At 35.0% G+C, this 16,938-nt stretch overlaps 2 protein-coding genes across 4 annotated transcripts; one reads left to right on the top strand and one right to left on the bottom strand.

The window, feature by feature from the left end:
* Nucleotides 1–96: 96 nt before the first annotated feature.
* LOC117101158 (protein odr-4 homolog) lies at nucleotides 97–16,932 on the top strand. 3 transcript variants are annotated; one of them, XR_004444241.1, is made up of 12 exons: nucleotides 97–235; nucleotides 3,053–3,166; nucleotides 4,401–4,600; nucleotides 5,284–5,458; nucleotides 5,848–5,946; nucleotides 6,593–6,673; nucleotides 7,110–7,226; nucleotides 7,901–8,003; nucleotides 8,845–9,027; nucleotides 9,472–9,576; nucleotides 9,979–10,138; nucleotides 16,254–16,932. XR_004444241.1 is itself a non-coding variant. In XM_033241039.1 (11 exons), the coding sequence occupies exons 1-11, from the start codon at nucleotides 137–139 to the stop codon at nucleotides 10,047–10,049; spliced, it is 1,347 nt and encodes a 448-aa protein (XP_033096930.1). In that variant the 5' UTR covers nucleotides 97–136; the 3' UTR covers nucleotides 10,050–13,044. The 3 variants fall into 3 exon arrangements, 1 of the variants encoding a protein (XP_033096930.1); XR_004444242.1 differs by having other exon boundaries at nucleotides 9,979–10,134; XM_033241039.1 differs by lacking the exon at nucleotides 16,254–16,932 and having other exon boundaries at nucleotides 9,979–13,044.
* Nucleotides 14,569–15,210, bottom strand: LOC117101183. The gene is made up of 2 exons (XM_033241073.1): nucleotides 14,887–15,210; nucleotides 14,569–14,781 (listed from the first exon to the last, which is right to left on the bottom strand). The coding sequence occupies exons 1-2, from the start codon at nucleotides 15,208–15,210 to the stop codon at nucleotides 14,569–14,571; spliced, it is 537 nt and encodes a 178-aa protein (XP_033096964.1).
* Nucleotides 16,933–16,938: the final 6 nt, after the last annotated feature.

The following is a 16,938-nucleotide window of genomic DNA, read 5'->3' on the forward strand; positions in this document are numbered from 1 at the left end:
TTCATTATTTTTGTGTTTTCCGCACGCTCCGATGGCTCCGATTTCCAGCTCTAGCGCCACGCACGTTATATTGTATTGTTGGGTTAAAAGTAAGAGGATTGAGAGACTTTAGGCCCTTAAAATCTAGATTACAAAGATGGGACGAACAGTATATGCTGAAGAACAAATAAAGGACTTTATAGATATTCTTGATGCTTCTGGAAAATGTAATATAGGCATGATTGTAGGTCAGCAGGTACGTCATTTATGCAACACATATGGCGACGGTGGTGGGGTCTCAGACTCTGCAGAGACTGGTCGTGTGCCTGTCACGTTCCTGCCTGTCCGGTACAATTTGAGAGGTTTGCACAATTTGCAAAATGCGCCAGCTATTACTTGCACAATTTGCAAACTGTGCAAGGATTTCTTTGCACAATTTGAAAGCTGTGCAAGATTCTGCACAGTTTGCAAACTGTATAAGGGTAGGCCTAGCGCATGCACATTTTAATCTATGGCGTGATGTTGAATAATAAGCCGGATATGCATTTCCATGGATCGTGTGTGGTTGGGTGGGGAAAGATGGTGTGCCAGTGAGGTGGACTGGATTATACATCGTAGGCCAGTTTTAATAGCATATTAGTGTGACTTACTAAAGGGCCTACTTTACTTTAACCCGCATACATTAATCAACTTCTTCCCAAATATGTGCCTGGCCGTTCCCTACGTTTATCTGATCTCAATTTAATTTCTGTCCCTCGCACCAACACTAAGACCTTCGGACACAGATCATTTTCATTTGCTGCAGCCACACTCTGGAACGCACTACCACTTCACATTAAAAAATCAACATCAGTTGCTTTTTTAAAAAATCACTCAAAACACACTTATTCCAACAATAACATGAAGCGCTACTGATAATTACTTCGGTTTTTTAAATTGCGCTATATAAGTTCTTACCTTATTATTATTATTATTACTTATGTAAATGTCAACTTATCAATGGACAATTATTTAATAATGTAAGCAATATTTGTATAGTATTACTCTTGTTGGAAAAAATTATATTTACAGTACTCATTGTTGGATGATGATTTTTATTTCAGGAATCTTATCCTGTAAATTAAAAAGTGTTATAATATCCTGTATAATTTGCCTACATACTTTTTCGAGGTTTATTTTGTTAGTTGGCAAATAAAAGCCTGAAAGATGGGTTTCAATGTACAGTACAGTAGTCCTTAGGTAACACACCTGGCATAGGCCCTAAGGCCTTGACCAAATATATCTGTAAAAAACTAATTCCTATTAGGCCTATTTATATTAGTTTTTTAGCAGTGGTATATCTTTAATAAATTCAACAGTCACCGACAGTGCCGTGTGTCCCACATACAACATGGATGGCCTATCTTTTATCATTGCAATTTCTGTATATCTCCCAAAAAATACATTATGTTGAATCAGAATCTAATAATAAGTTAATATGATCAGTATCAGTTCATAAATATAAATGTCACATTTTACCACAAATGCTGAAAGAATCCTTGCGCAGTTTGCATACTTCGCGCACAGTTTGAAACCACTTCGAAAATACGTCAGCAACTCATATTGAGCAAAAGGAACAAAATGCGCACAACATGCCCATCATTGATGAGAGAGGAGCCATTGAGAGGTGATCAGTTACGGATGATCGGGTCAACGGTCATTCGAGCCACTTGCAGTGCTAAATAGATTTGTTTTTTCGATTCAAAAATGAGTCACATAAACATTTTAAGCCTATGATATTTAGGTAGTAGTAGTACAGGAGGTTAGGCTAGTAGTAGGCCTTACAAGGAGAAGACTGACGTAGTGTAAGAAGAAGATGCTTGCTTGGCTTCAATTCATTCAATCATATTTATTATGACACTACAAAAAAAACAAAAAAAAAACATAAGAAAACAAACAACTAGACCTATCCTAGGGGTCAATTGCTGTACAGGGCTAGGCCAAGGCTAGTAATTATATTAAGAGGCGTAATTCGCTACTCTTGCTAACCTAGAGGCTTAAGGCTTTTAATTACTGGAAATCATGTTGCAGCATACCCTCAAGTAAATAATGGAATCGTATTTTGGAACATTCTTAATTGCTGCAGCAAACTCTAAAAAATATAATAGAATCTTCTGTTGTATTCAGGCGCATTATTTTCTTGAGCAGCGTACCTCTGGCCTATTGAGGATTCCATTGTTTTCTATTATGCTCGAGGCTAAAAATCAAGTTTCTGTGAGCTTGACCTTGACCTTTGACCATTTTCCAGAATTTGAATGGTCTCTTTCTTGATCATAATTGGTTATTCCATTAATTTTATGATTATCCATACAGTACATGTATTGTAATTTATTTAATATCTAAAATCATTTATTTGTGCTATTTCGAACGAATTCTTGGCACCGAGTGTATTTCTATGTGAAAACAAAAGTGGAGGCAATTCTGTATCTCGGTGTGCTCAGTTAACCAAAGAATTTGAACAAAAAATCCTTAAATTAAACCTATAGTATATATTCCCTAAACTAAACATGGTTAAACATTCATTAGTTTTTGCTTAATCTTGCTAACAGGCAGACAGACAGAGGTGAATACATGTTACCCTCCTTTTGCAGACGTAATTATATGCTATACAAAATAGATAGGCTACAGTAGGATCTCCTGAGTCAAGACCACAAATTTGCTACAGTACTGGATCTTTAGATCTGCAGAACATTATTAGGTGTCTGGTACCGGTATGCTATGCTATGCGATTTTTTAATTAGCTTTTTCATGATGATGATGACCATGTTTGTTCATTTAGTTGTAGGTTTAATCTAGACTCTACCATTGATCGAAAATATTTTATATCCCTGGATCTGTCATTGGCAAATTTTTTATTGGTGGTCTATGAATCGTTTATGATGCCTACAGTAATTGGTACAGCTTGCAAATGGGTTGAAAAGTTTGCAAATTACAATGAAATGTTGAACTCTATGAAAACTATGCCTACAGTATCTCTGTATTTTTCAAATGACTGTTTTTTAAAAGTTGCATTTCTTCAATTGTCTTGGTGTAGAATAGTTCAAGTAAGGATCATGTCATATTATTGGTTCCCACACCAAATTCAAATGGAGGAGAATTTAAACCAGATGCTATTGATGAACAATGGATCTCCCAGCACTCAATACAGGTTAGTTATCAATATACTGATTACAAGAAATATTCTCAATCTTATTCCAAGTGTGTTTGCATCCGGAGGTTACTGTAGTAGTAGGAGTGATGTTTTTGCTCTACCTGTCATGTTATTGTATTGAATGCTCAGTACCTGTATGTTCCCAAATACTTGTGAAAAAAATCTCAAATCTCTCAATTGATTGCGAGAATTTTTTAGAAATATTTGGGAATGTACTAGCATTTAGTACAATGACAGGTAGGGCAAAAACATCATTCCTATTCCCAATCTTCTTGTGCCATCTTTCTGGATCTCTTGGTGAACCTTGATTCCTGGTAGAATTTATACAAAAACTCTATACAAAAATTTAATATGGGTCCCTCAAAACAAGAGCATAATTGTACATGTGAAGATTTGTGTATGACATTTGCTTGTTCCTGGCCCTGCTATTATAGGTCGAGTTCAGTTGTCAAATTTGATGATTGACACTCCAAAAGACTAGGTAGGTTTAACAAAGTGAACATAACCCTGGAAGATAGGTTATTTTTCCCAACCACAAAAGCCAAATAGGAACAGTGCAGTGGTGGAATGTGTAATTATAATCATACTGAAAATGTTATCACAAATTTTGTGCACCCCAGACTGAAGAATGATTATAGGACTGTGCAAGGAATATGTGTCCAAATCATATACTGTACGTGTTTCCCATTGCTAAGTGGGGAGGACAATACCTTAAAAAGTTATACAGGAATAACATTTTCATGACAAGACCATAAATATATACTGTAGTTAGAATATGAAATGAAGGCAAGGCTTGCTTGGAATGTGTAGAAGATATGATAGAATCACTAAACAGGACTGTATAGATGTAGCATTGAAATTAATTTAGTTTTAATAGATCTTGAATTTAGCCAGAGTACCGCAGATGCTCCCCATGGTAGATTGCCTGAAGTGAAATAGAAACATACCAAAATTATTGTTTATCAGATTTATTGTTTATCATATATTTAGCTTAATTATACAATCATATCAATTTGATGTCCACGTATCTTGTGAAACACTTCACTCATGAAACACTTCACTGATGAAGCCCCATTGACTGGGGCGAAAGCTTGTGAAATGAAATTCATCATTATTCAAAAAAATGCTACCTACTCATTTGTTTTATTTGTATACCAGAATCAGTCAACATAAAATCATGTGGACAAAATAATAAATTTAAAAGTTAAATTTATTGTTTTTAAAATCTCAGGTGACAAGAATGATGCCTGGTGGACTGAATGTGATTGGCATCTTCGTCTGTGCGACACCTGAACATCTGAAGACATTACAACCAAAGCTAAGACAGGCGGTGTTTGCTGTGCAGAAACACATGAAACGAAAAGAGATTGTAAAGACAGCTGACAAGATCACTGAAAGAATTGTGGTACAGATATGTGCTGTAACAAAAAAGTATCCTTTGCTGGTTTACATTGATAAGGTTAAAATGTGGTGGCAGGGATCAGATAATGGTTCATTCTTTGGCCAGTTAATTGCTTACATTTTTTAAATTGTAATAATGTAGTTTTCATCAAAATTGAATTATTACTTTTCTACTTCAATGTGATTAATATTGTAATTTTAATCAATTATTTACTTCCACTTAAACCAATATTTATTGCAGCTTAGCGTAGTCAGCTAAGCTGGTAGTAGTTTTTGCACTGAACCATGGCGATCTCTTGGTCCCTGGTTCAATTCCCATCGCTGCTGTCCTTGTGTTTCAACAGGGGGGCTAAAATGCAAGTTACGATAGTGCACCGTCGTTCGGTTAAGACATTTAATTAGGCCGTTGGTCCTGTGTGCATTATGGCCCATGTGCATGTTGAAGAAAGTGTAGGTCATTGTCTCCTGGTGTACTGCCCAGTTATCACTAGAATGACCCTACTGTACTGGAAATAAGTCTTCTTCATACTTTAGTGGCATATCCTTGGTGTACACACCAAATCAATCCATCCATCCATATTGAAATTTATTGTTAGAAAATGGATATGAATGTGTTGATAGTTACACTAGATGAGGATAATGCTAATGATTGCTATCTATTTAATTTGTTCAAAACGATCAGTTGGTTAATATCCTTCACCGTGAATGGTCAGAATCACATGTAGAGGCGTCGATGTTGCTGATCCAAACAGTGTAATGAAACCAGTAGACTGGAAGTTTCAAAGCTCGCTCAACAAATGGCCGCTTGTGACCTCTGTCCTTCATGTAGATTTATCAATACCTGTCACTATGACAACAGGAAAATCTGCACTTTTGAAAAAATTTCATGTAAGATGTAGATAACATACTTATTACCTTTCTTTGATATTTTGAGTACCATATATATCAAACAGAGTGCCCTACTGATTGCCTTCCTTGTGATATTTATCAAAATGAATGTCCTGATTTGCATAAATTCTCTATTGAATGAACTTCTCCAGAATATCATGTGGAATGAACTCAAACTTGAGATGCCCTGATGTATACATGTTTTTTCCCCCTTGAATACACCAAAATGACTAAACAACACTCTTCTCAACATCTATCATATCAAATTAAGAGACTTGTAGCTTGCATCAGTTTTAGCAAATATGTACAGATATATTAAAATATACTGCTTTATAAATTGCCTTTGTTATATTTTTTTACTTCTGAACTTGTTTGCCTTTCTTTTCCAGAATGGCTTAGCTCCATTTTTAAATTCAATTCAGCAATCAATTTCAACAGTAAATGGTGAGCTAAGACCTGGGCAAAATCCATTAGATAAACAGTCCAAGGTAATTATAAACTTCCATATAAATTGTTATTTTGCTATTATGGTAGTGAGTGTGTGTGTTTGTGTGTGTTGAACCATGCAAATCTTGAATCCCTGTTATACATCACATAGCTGATGGAAATCCATTCCATGTTTATTGTAGTGATTGTTGATTTAATTTCATTTTGTTTCTTTTCCAGAAATATAAAATATATAATAAAAATATATATAACAACTTAAAATAGTAAAATTAAGGATAGCTTAATATTATAACATATTCAGAATAGATAAGTGAGAGTGCTAATTCAAATATATGTCTTGAAATTTTAAAATTTAGTGGTAAAAGGGGGGTGGGGGTTGCCCCCCTACTGGAACTGCCCTTGACTGACAATTTTTTTAAAAGCAATTAAGTATTCTAAGATTACTTTATAATTGCATGCAAAAAATTAGTCAAGTTATCAGCTTTTTTAACATTTTACTTTTATGCAAACATAAACATTCAGAGGCTATTTGCATTTATTTAAATGAAATAAAAGATTGTACTGTACTGTGGTATACAGAACATTGCCATAAATAGAGAGGCAATTTATGCAAAAACAATGTGACTAAACTATATTCTACATTAAAAATTTGGTAATGTTGTTGTGTGTGTGATTTTTTGTTTTCAGTCAGGAAAGTCAGGAAAGAAGGGATCTAGTGCAAGCGGAGGATCCAGGCAGGTGTATGAGGTGAATCTCTTTAATAAAATGGTAAGTTCAGGAGTAATTGTGCTTCAGTAGTTTAGTTACCAGTTCCAATCTCTGACCCATGGGTTCAATCCTTACAAAGGACACAAGCAGTGTGACGAGTGCAACACGTTGCATGTTACGTCACACACTTCACACCTGCTTATGCTAGTACATTACAAAATGTTACTTCAACTTTTGATAGTTAAATGGAGTACAGTAGAACCCCTGTTAAGGGGACACCTTCGGAACTAAAAAAAGTGTACCCTGAATAAAAAAAAGGGGTCCCTGAATAGGGGTTGGCTGTAGTGTTAAAAAATATATTTGCCTTTGTTTTATGGCTGAAAAGTGTCCTCTTTATAGGGGTGTGCCCTTAATGTGGGTGTCCCAAAGGAGGGGCTTCTACTATATTTAACTTTGATACAATTATTTAATGAAAATGATTAATTTATAATTACAGGTATGCGACAATTACCAGGTAGTGAAATCAGATTGTTCAGCTTGTTTTCATTTACGAGGAAGTTTACAATGTCGTGCATACGTCAACAATAAAGCTACGGTAGATAATGCAACACAGGTAAAGAACATTACATTATTTAAATTGATCTGTAAAAAGTGATACTACTCTATCTATCGTATCAAAAAGAGTATTTTAATTGTTAAAAATCATTGTTTTTGATATATTTGTTGTGTACACATAAAATATTTTGGTTTAATGACTTTCTAACTTTGTTAAATGGTTCTCATGTCTTATGTCTTACCTGTTTTATTCATGAGAAAGGTTGCTTATTAGTGTCCAGGCAATACAAGATATCCAAAGCACAAATACAGTTTTCTCTGCAATTAAGGACCACTCCAATTAAAGACCACTTTCCTATTGTCCCAAATTAAGAAATGCCTTTTATCTTTATTACTTTAATTAGAGACTGCTAAGACCATGGAAACCCCAGTCCCAAAAGTTTAATTGGTGGAGACCTGCACTTTCAATTAAGCACCATGATGCTTAGTCAAACTAGAATTCCTCAAATAAATTCGAAAGCAGTTCAAATGCTTGTTCAAAAGTGGTGCTTATTTGATTATTTACATTAATTTAAAAGTGTATAGAGACTTTAATTTCACTACGTTGCTTTTTTATACCTTGTTTATTTTTGCTGAATATATCTAGAAAAAATCCTTTGTCTTGAAATGTACATTACAAAATTAACAATAATTTTAAATAAATCTTTTACCTTTTAACAAATCTTATTACAGGCTCTAAAGGAAGATGCAATAAGAAGTTTACAAGCTCGATGTGACCTGCTAGTGGATGACCTCATACAGAATCCAGAGGACACTGAGGGCAGTACAACTCCTGGTAACCACTGCACTTTGATATTTCTACTTGTTTGCTTGCAATTGATGCTCTCAATTTTTGGGGTTAGGTTTTGAATTCTAACGCTGTTACAGTTGAACTTGCCAAAGTGGAACACAAAATGACATTGAAAAATTGTTCAACTTAGATAAAATTTGACTTACAAAACGTTAATTAATGGAAAACACAACAATTTTCCATGTAAAATAAGATCGACTTAGAAATGTTTTGAGTTAGGCAAAGTCGTCTTAGGCAAGTTTAACTGTATTTGCCTGTGTAGTTGGGTAAAGCACTAGATTCAGGTTGCTCTCCAGCTATATAAATGTAATGAATGTGTGTGTTCTTAATGATTAATCATGTAAAGACCAATATTAATAGAAGTTGAAGTGCATTGACACAATCTTACATTTACAATTGACCGTTATCAAGAGCTGAGCGGTTGGCTGATAGGTATTTTTCCTGCTCCTTGTTCTGAAGACGTGGTTCAAGCACTGGTTTTATTTGGCTCCAATAACCATCATATTAAGTGTTAGACGTGTTAAGTACAATGTTTGGTAATTAAGTTGGCTGGCGCTGCACTGTGGCTGCCAGAGGCTAAGCTCAAATCTCCAATCAGGACAAATAATTGGAATTGTTATTATTATCATCATTATTAAATATAATTATTCTGTATAAATATAACAATACTGTTAAACATAACAATACTGTATCATCTAGCTGGAAAGGGTGCTGATAGCACTTGTTATTATTGGTAAGTTTCCTCAAACAGTATTGCTTCAAAAATAGTGAAAGTTCTAAAGTAGAAAGTTCTTGTAGTAAAACATTATTATTTTCTTTTTTGTAGGTTTCAACAGAGCAACTGTATTACCACGGAGGGTGTTTACACCAGTTCCTGGAATGTCAATTGATGCATGTGACTACATGTTTCCTGACGAGTCATCAGCTGACTGCCTTGAGAGGTTTTCAGAAATCCTCAGCTTAGATACGACAACAGACATGTTAGACTTCACATCAGAAACCGTACCAGGTATCAAAATTTGAAAATTTGTGTATTCTTAATAGAATAAAGATGGTTGCTTGTTGCCTGTAGAGTGCTTTTCCTCCATGAATATTTATTTGATAATTGGATATCAATACAAATACAGGTCTTCCTTCAATTGTCAAATGTCCAAAAAGACAACTTTTGGGACCAGGTTTTCCATGGTCTTTAACAGCTTTGTTCTTAGAATAGATAAGATAGAGTTAGAATAATAAAGATAAAAGACAGTTGTTAATTTGGGGTTACAGGGATGTGGTCTTTGATTTGCATGCTGTAGTAACAATTTAACAATATCACATATTTAACGTCTGAAAATATTTGGTGTGTTGAAAGCTGAATGATCCAAACAGATTGCTTTTTTTTGTCTTCTTGAGAGTAATTCTGTGGTGATATAGTTAACTTTCAGAAACATATTTTTTATATTTTGTCCAGATATTGACGATCTTAGTCATGACACAGACAATGAAGAAACAATTCCAGTTGATGATAGGAATGTTGGAAGACCTACTAGCAAAGCAGGAAGAGGAACATATATAGGTAAGAATAGTAATCTAACCTACAGTTACATTAAATTGTAATTAAAATTTAATTTAATTTAATTAATTAAAATTTAATTTAATTAATTAAACTTAAATTTAATTAATTAAAATTATATTTAATTAATTAAAATTAAATTAATTAATTAAATTAAATTAATTAAGTAATTAAAAATTAATTAAAATTAAAGTTACATTAAATTTGATTGAATTTTATTTTTATTTGTCCAACATTAAAAACAATGATAGTACTAACAGAAATAAATTTAAACAACTAACCAGGACTGTAAGCAGATATCTAAGTTACATTAGGTGATTTTAAGACAACATTGTGGTTCGTAGTTAATATCCTGAGGTATACACATTATAATTACGATTATTTTTTAAAACCTTTCTATTGCAGCTGCTGCCCTCAGCTTATCAGGGGCTGCTGTCGCAGCCTTGATGTCTTACCTAACCCTGGCGAATGATTGACAAGGCAATGATCAAATGTGTGCAGATGGGATCCAGTTCCTAGGTCAAGTCAATGTGTGCAGATGCAAGGAAGTGCCTGGCTCCTGTAGGTAATGCGTACAGATGGGTACCTTTTCCTAGGCCAAACTAAGCTGCTCACTGGCTCCCAATCACATGGTTGCCTCTACTGAATCCTGAGAAATGTGTTCATATTATAATTTTTTAAGTACACTTGGTTAAAATATGCATTTTTTTTGTAATATTTCTATTTGCTTATCTCCTTATATTGTTTATAACATTTTTCCATAAGCTTGCAGTCTACCTGTTATTAACTACAATTACCCGAAAAATAAGAGCAGCAGTGTTATGTATAATATTTCAATGGGACCATCTCATCTTTTATAATTGTCTAGTTTCTGCATCCATTTTGAAGGTTAAAATTATAAAATATTTTATAGAAGGGGCAGTTGTAACAGGTAGAAAGACAAAAATGGGTAATATGAATGTGACCATATCCCAGATTCAGGATATTTTGGTACTTATGAATTTTTTTTTTTACGTACACAGTAATTCTGGTTAAACAAAAAATACAAAAGATACAGTTTATAGGATATCAATGCATTCAATGACAAACAATTAAAAACAAAAAAAAATACTAATTGCAATCTATTCAAATTCACATTCATTCATTAAAACCTCCAAACAAGGAGAAGATAAAACATACTGTTCATACATTAAAAATACATTTACTAAATTAACTAAATTGAATAATGAAAACACTATGAAAAGGAGAAGTGTCCTGCATAAGTGACCAATATATCAACATGAGGCACACCATCGGCATTTGACAGTGTTACCAAAATGACTTCAGCAGCAGCCCCATGAGATCAAGGTGATTGTTGCCTGTCATTACATGAAATAATTAATTTGCATTTAGAGTTTCAGATACAGTTTACGCTAATTTATATTAGTTATAGTCACATTTTTCCAACCTATATACATATATGCTACAGTAAATGTACAAACATCTACTAAACCATGACATTGTAAGAGATCTAGTTTTGGCCTTTTTTTTGCACACCCTTGCATTAGTTTATCACAGATGAACACTGGTAGACAGGCTGGAGAGTTTCTGCTGCAGTTCTTTCAGTCATTGTTACTTGAACAATTAATGTTCTCACTCTGTAATATGGCATAAAACCACCATGACACTTCTCCATCCAACACAGAACTTTGGTGATTCGTCTGTACTCAAACTATGAGCCACAGCTTTGGAATCGCCAACATTACTCAGTGTCGCGTGTCTAGATCGCCCACCCTTAGGCTAATATCACACCAAGACTTTATAGAACACAAAACACCATTTCAATCAATTTTAATTCCATGAACAATTTTAATTATGTCTATCACAACGATGTCATGCATGTTCAGCATCAGTATACAATATACATGATATAAATACAAGCAAATTATACTATGTATATCCAACAACTATATCAGTCTGATTATAGTATGTATGATAATCAGACATAGTTCATCCAGTCAACAAACCATTGTCTCTCCAATAAATTATCAACTATATTAAGCAAGATAATCAGACATGGTTCATCCAGTCAACAAATATTGTCTCTCCAATAAATTATCAACTATATTAAGCAAGATAATCAGACATGGTTCATCCAGTCAACAAACTATTGTCTCTCCAACAAATTATCAACTATATTAAGCAAGATAATCAGACATGGTTCATCCAGTCAACAAACTATTGTCTCTCCAACAAATTATCAACTATATTAAGTAAGATAATCAGACATGGTTTATCCAGTCAACAAACTATTGTCTCTCCAACAAATTACACTATACCCACAAATTACATCAATCGATATAGAATGAATATAATATGATAGACATAGAAAAATATAAATAAAATCAAAGACTTCCCACTACAAGACCCCGTACTCTGTGTGCCTCGACCACTACGCTAAAGACACCCAACTCTGTTTCACCGCTCTGCCTTGCCTCATGGGTCGCGAACACCATGTATCACTCAGCTAGGCCTACATTACTTTCAAGTGATGAGCAATCCGTACCAAGGAGTCAGCCTTCAAATCAAAATAACAAATACAAAAATACGAGAACAAGATATGCATATGATACAATACACTTCAAGTGGAATATTCCAATGATTTGTAATAACACGAGAACAATTAGGCCTAACCTATTACGGCTAGCTCAGAGGAATGCAATGCTCCAGTGTCCGGTGAAACACACACAATAACCCAAAATTAAACTCCAATAATTTCTAATAGGCGCCTAGCACGGAATCCGCCACCGCATAAATGCTATTCTTCGCCTCACATGGTCCTACAACACAACGGCAGGCACACACTGTGCAGGGAGACATATGTTTACTTGACAATCGACACTGGCTTCACAACGTTATATACCACCTCATTTACATATTAGCTACCCATGTGCATATCGTATCGCATTTTAATATCACTGTTTTGGATTGGCAAACTGATGATTTCGTGACACTCAGTATGAGTGGATTTGTGGATTTCTATTTGTGGATGGTATCAACTGTAGCTGCGCTATGCAGCATAATACCATGCTCCTTGCTAGCATCTTTGCATTTATTACGTTTTTTGTTCCATGCTGCCAGATGCTAAAGTTTTTATTACATATTGTTTTAAGATTTTTTTATAAAAACCTGGATCTAATTTGCATAATGAGCCATGTTGACAATATTTATTCATTACAAGAAAAAAAAAGAATGAAGCCACTGCTCAGAGACCAATTAAAAATAATCTTAAATCCATTCCTATTTTCTTTCACATTATTAAAACCCTTCACTATCTTGTTTGCATTTAGTTGTTTTTTTTTTTACTTTTTTTTTGCTGTATTTTTATAGATTAAGTTTAGTTAAGGGGAAGCTAATCATATGCCACTAGTCATGATTACTATGTGGCTGTCTGGCGTTCCCAGGTAATATATTTACTGAATTTTCATAAAATCGATCACTGTCTACCTTTTCAACTTTGTTGTTATGAAGCACACAGGCATCTTTGGTAATAACCCACTGTAGTTAACAAGAAAAATCTGCAAACTAGCCTTTGCTCAAGAGATAGAGAAGTAAATTTTAGAAAATACATTGTCGAGAAGTCTATGTTTAACTTTTTAAATGAATATAAAAAAATGAAATGCCTGCCATCATAGTTATTTATTTATGTCTTTAAACCGCTTTATAAAGGAGGCAGTGTTGATAATGTAGGTCTACACTGTTTGCAATTTAATGTCAACTGTTCACTCGCACTAACATCGGTGGTTATTCAAGCAAAATACTGTTGCATGGTGGTCTCTTCGAGTTCCGCTGAAATATATGACATTTCTTGGATTGACCTGCCACTGCAGTAGGTAACATTCTTCACAACATTTAGCTCGTATTTGAATGCAGATGTGATTGCATATCCAGCAATTACTAAACCATTATCTTGACTGGATTTGACAATGTGAGATTTACTGTCATTAGATAAGCCAGGGGAGGATTTAGGGGGGGGCCCGGCCCCGGCCCCCCCTTTTGGGAGGTAAAAAAAGAAAAGAAAAAGAAAAAAAAGAGAGAAAAAGAAAAAAATGATGGCCAAGAATGCCTCAAATGTTATGTTCGAGCGTCTAGAACACAAAAATTTCGCGGGGGCATGCCCCCGGACCCCCTACGACAGTGTTGTCTCAATCGGCCCAACTTTCGGCCCCCCCTTTTGGACATTTCTGGATCCGCCCCTGCAAGCTGACAATGCATGTTCTTTTGCACTACAGAGGTGGATTCTCCTGGATGGAATCTTATTCCATGTTTCCCTATCAAATGGACACAATGTCTTGTCAGTACATCCCTTCAGAAGTGCAGTAATACAGCCATGAATGACCATTCATCCACTTGTTACAAAAATATCCAGCTTGCTTGACATTGGTCTTGGCTGCTGGTTTTTTTTCTTAATTTTGAATTTTAGTTTCTTCGTTATATTTGGCTATTTACCCCAACTGCTTCTTTTGAGGAACACAGACAGGTGCAGCATATTCTATGATAGGTCTGCACAGACCATTAAATTAACACAACAGTAGAGTGGGGTCATTAAATGAAACTAAACGTTTGATAAAACCAAGAATTTAACAGGGTTGTGCAAAGATAAATCATGTGAAAAGTGAATACCACAGTATTTGTGGAATGAAACTGATTGTATTTCAGCAGAATTAATAAAATATTTTTCTTTTACGTGTAATATGAAGTATTTTACATTTTTTGGCATTAAGTTGCATCATGTTTTTATTGCACCAGTAAGTAATATTATTTATTTATTTGTTTGTTCGTTTGTTCAGCAAAAGCAGAAAACCTACTGTTGCCAAAAGGACGTGTGACTCCCTGAAACAATACAATAAAAATGAATTGAAGAACTTTGGATTTGAAACTTTTTAGGTTGCAATGAAGAGGTGGGACTAATGAGGAATAAAGGATTAAGTGAAGGGCTCCGATATGTTGTATTTTCTAACCATTGGCAGACTTGGGGGAATGTCTATAGATCCCATGTGTGTGGGAGTGCATGACTATAGATGACTTCTGTTGTTCCCCTCTCCTGGCATGGCCTTGGTGTTCCTTGAGCCTGGTACGGAGATCACGACCTGTTTCACCAATGTAAACCTTTCCGCATTCGCATGGTATCCGATAAACTCCTGGCTGGCTATTTGCTGGTGGCTTATCCTTGTGAGTTTGAAGAGTCCTTGATAGTTTGTTGGGTGCACTATCAAAAAACTTTAATATCGGCTAGCTAGGGTGAGAAAGCTGTCCCAAAAATGGTAAACATACAGACTTTCTAGGTTCCGTGTCATCTTGGCTATTGCTGCGTTTCTGTATTTTCAAATCTCTCATGTGATAACCGTTGAGTTTCAGGGCTTCCTTTACATGTTGCATCTCTTTCTGGATGGAGTTGCGGTCACTGATGCTTTGTGCTCTTCTTATAAGTGTGTTGCAAACTACTTTCTTGGTAGATGGGTGGTGAAACGAGCGTTTATTCAAATATCTGTCGGTATGAGTTGGTTTGCGGTAGACTGAATGCGATAAAATGCCTGACTTCTGCCTGGTGACCAAAACATCAAGGAAAGGTAAAGAGCGATTGTGTTCCTCTTCCATTGTAAACAAGATAGCACCGTGCTGAGAGATCAGGTGGTCTAGAAAACTATCTAGGTACACCTTGCTGTGCTGCCAAATGATAAATGTGTCATCGACGTATCGTAGCCAAAGTTTGGGTTGTCCCTTTTTTTTTGTTAAGTGTCAATCACACATACCACTTCATTGTAGCACAGATTTCTTTTTTGTGAGTGTAAACATTTCTTTTGCTGCATCCTGTTCCATACAGGAACTTGCTATATTGGGGTCAAACTTCTGCGTACACTGTCAAAATGATGGTATTGCCATATTATAAAATTGTTTAGATTCTTCATTATCGTTAGCATGTGCTTGGCATTCTCAACATTCGTTTGAAAATGCAAGTGCAGTTTAGACACAAAACAGTACATGTAATTCGACATTAATTGGGTGTTACACCAGGGGTGAAGCACATTGAAAGATCTAAGGACAGGTTTAAAGACAGTTGAACAGTACAATACATGTGGGGCTAATCTTCATGTGTGGCCGGCAAGGGGACATTTGGTAAATGTTGCTGCCTTCCATTTTTGTTTCCTACTTTGTGACCCCCTCTAATTGTACCACTTTTTAGAGTATAACAAACATACATGACTTGAAAACCAGGAATAATAATAATTTAATGAAAACAATTTAAAATATAAGATAATAAATACATAACAATGCAATGTTACATGAACAGCAGTTAGAAAATACAAAAAGAAAGCAAATGCAAGTTAATCAATTCACCAATATCACAATATAGTGATAGTCTTCTGTCTATCATTGTCATCTATATTATTTTTTTTTAATTCTGCTATTTTTTGCAAATATTCCACAGTTTTTAAGCTTTGGTAAAAGCAATAAACTATATGTGTTTGCATGTATAAATATATTATCATTATCCTTGTTACATCAAGATCTTTCAGATTACCCTGTTGGATCTCGTAACCACACATCTCTCACATGATCTTGCAATTTCAGCTTGTTTAGCCATTTTTTGAACAACTAGCCTGTTTAATGTGAATCGTTTAATGCCTTTTATCTTGCAGTTTCGATTACGATTTTCTTTGATTGATCGCTTGCAATCTAGGCAAAGTCTTGAGATTGAACAGTCCAAGTTCCTTGTTGGCATAGTGTGGAGTGGGTTTTCTCCAACTCGATCATCTGAATCCAGTACATAGGAATATATCTTGCATGATTGGCTTTCATGCATAGAACCATGGTAACATCATTCTGATTGCTGCTAGATGTAGTTCCCAATCAGATGTTATAGTTGTATGTATAAATGCCAGAAGGAGTGACACCATATCAAGAAAGGAATGCCATAAATCAAATAAAGGATCATCTTTCTTCTTTACAGCTATGAAGTCTTTATAATGTTTCATCAGTGTCTTCATTTTTGTCACCAACATTACTCCAACTGATTGACATTATCTTGGCATGATTCTGTCATATTGGCCTTCATCAACAGATTCAAGAAAGGCACAAAACTTAAAATTTCTAAATGCCTCATAGACAATCTTGTATGTGTGTGTGGCTCGATTATAAATGGTGTCCTGAAGTGACTTCTTTATGTCTTACTGTCATGTGCCTGACAGTAAGATTAAGGATTTTGGTGTTTGGCATCTTCCTTTCGAAGCCATGTACATGATGTCCTGGCAGATTGCATCAAGTTTACTTCAGACATCTTCTGGAACATTCCCCATACATGGATCAATGTGCTGCTCTAATGCA

This window comes from Anneissia japonica, unplaced genomic scaffold (assembly GCF_011630105.1).
Source record: "Anneissia japonica isolate Jap-2015-1 unplaced genomic scaffold, ASM1163010v1 scaffold7766_len575116_cov191, whole genome shotgun sequence".
Taxonomy (NCBI): Eukaryota; Metazoa; Echinodermata; class Crinoidea; order Comatulida; family Comatulidae; genus Anneissia; species Anneissia japonica.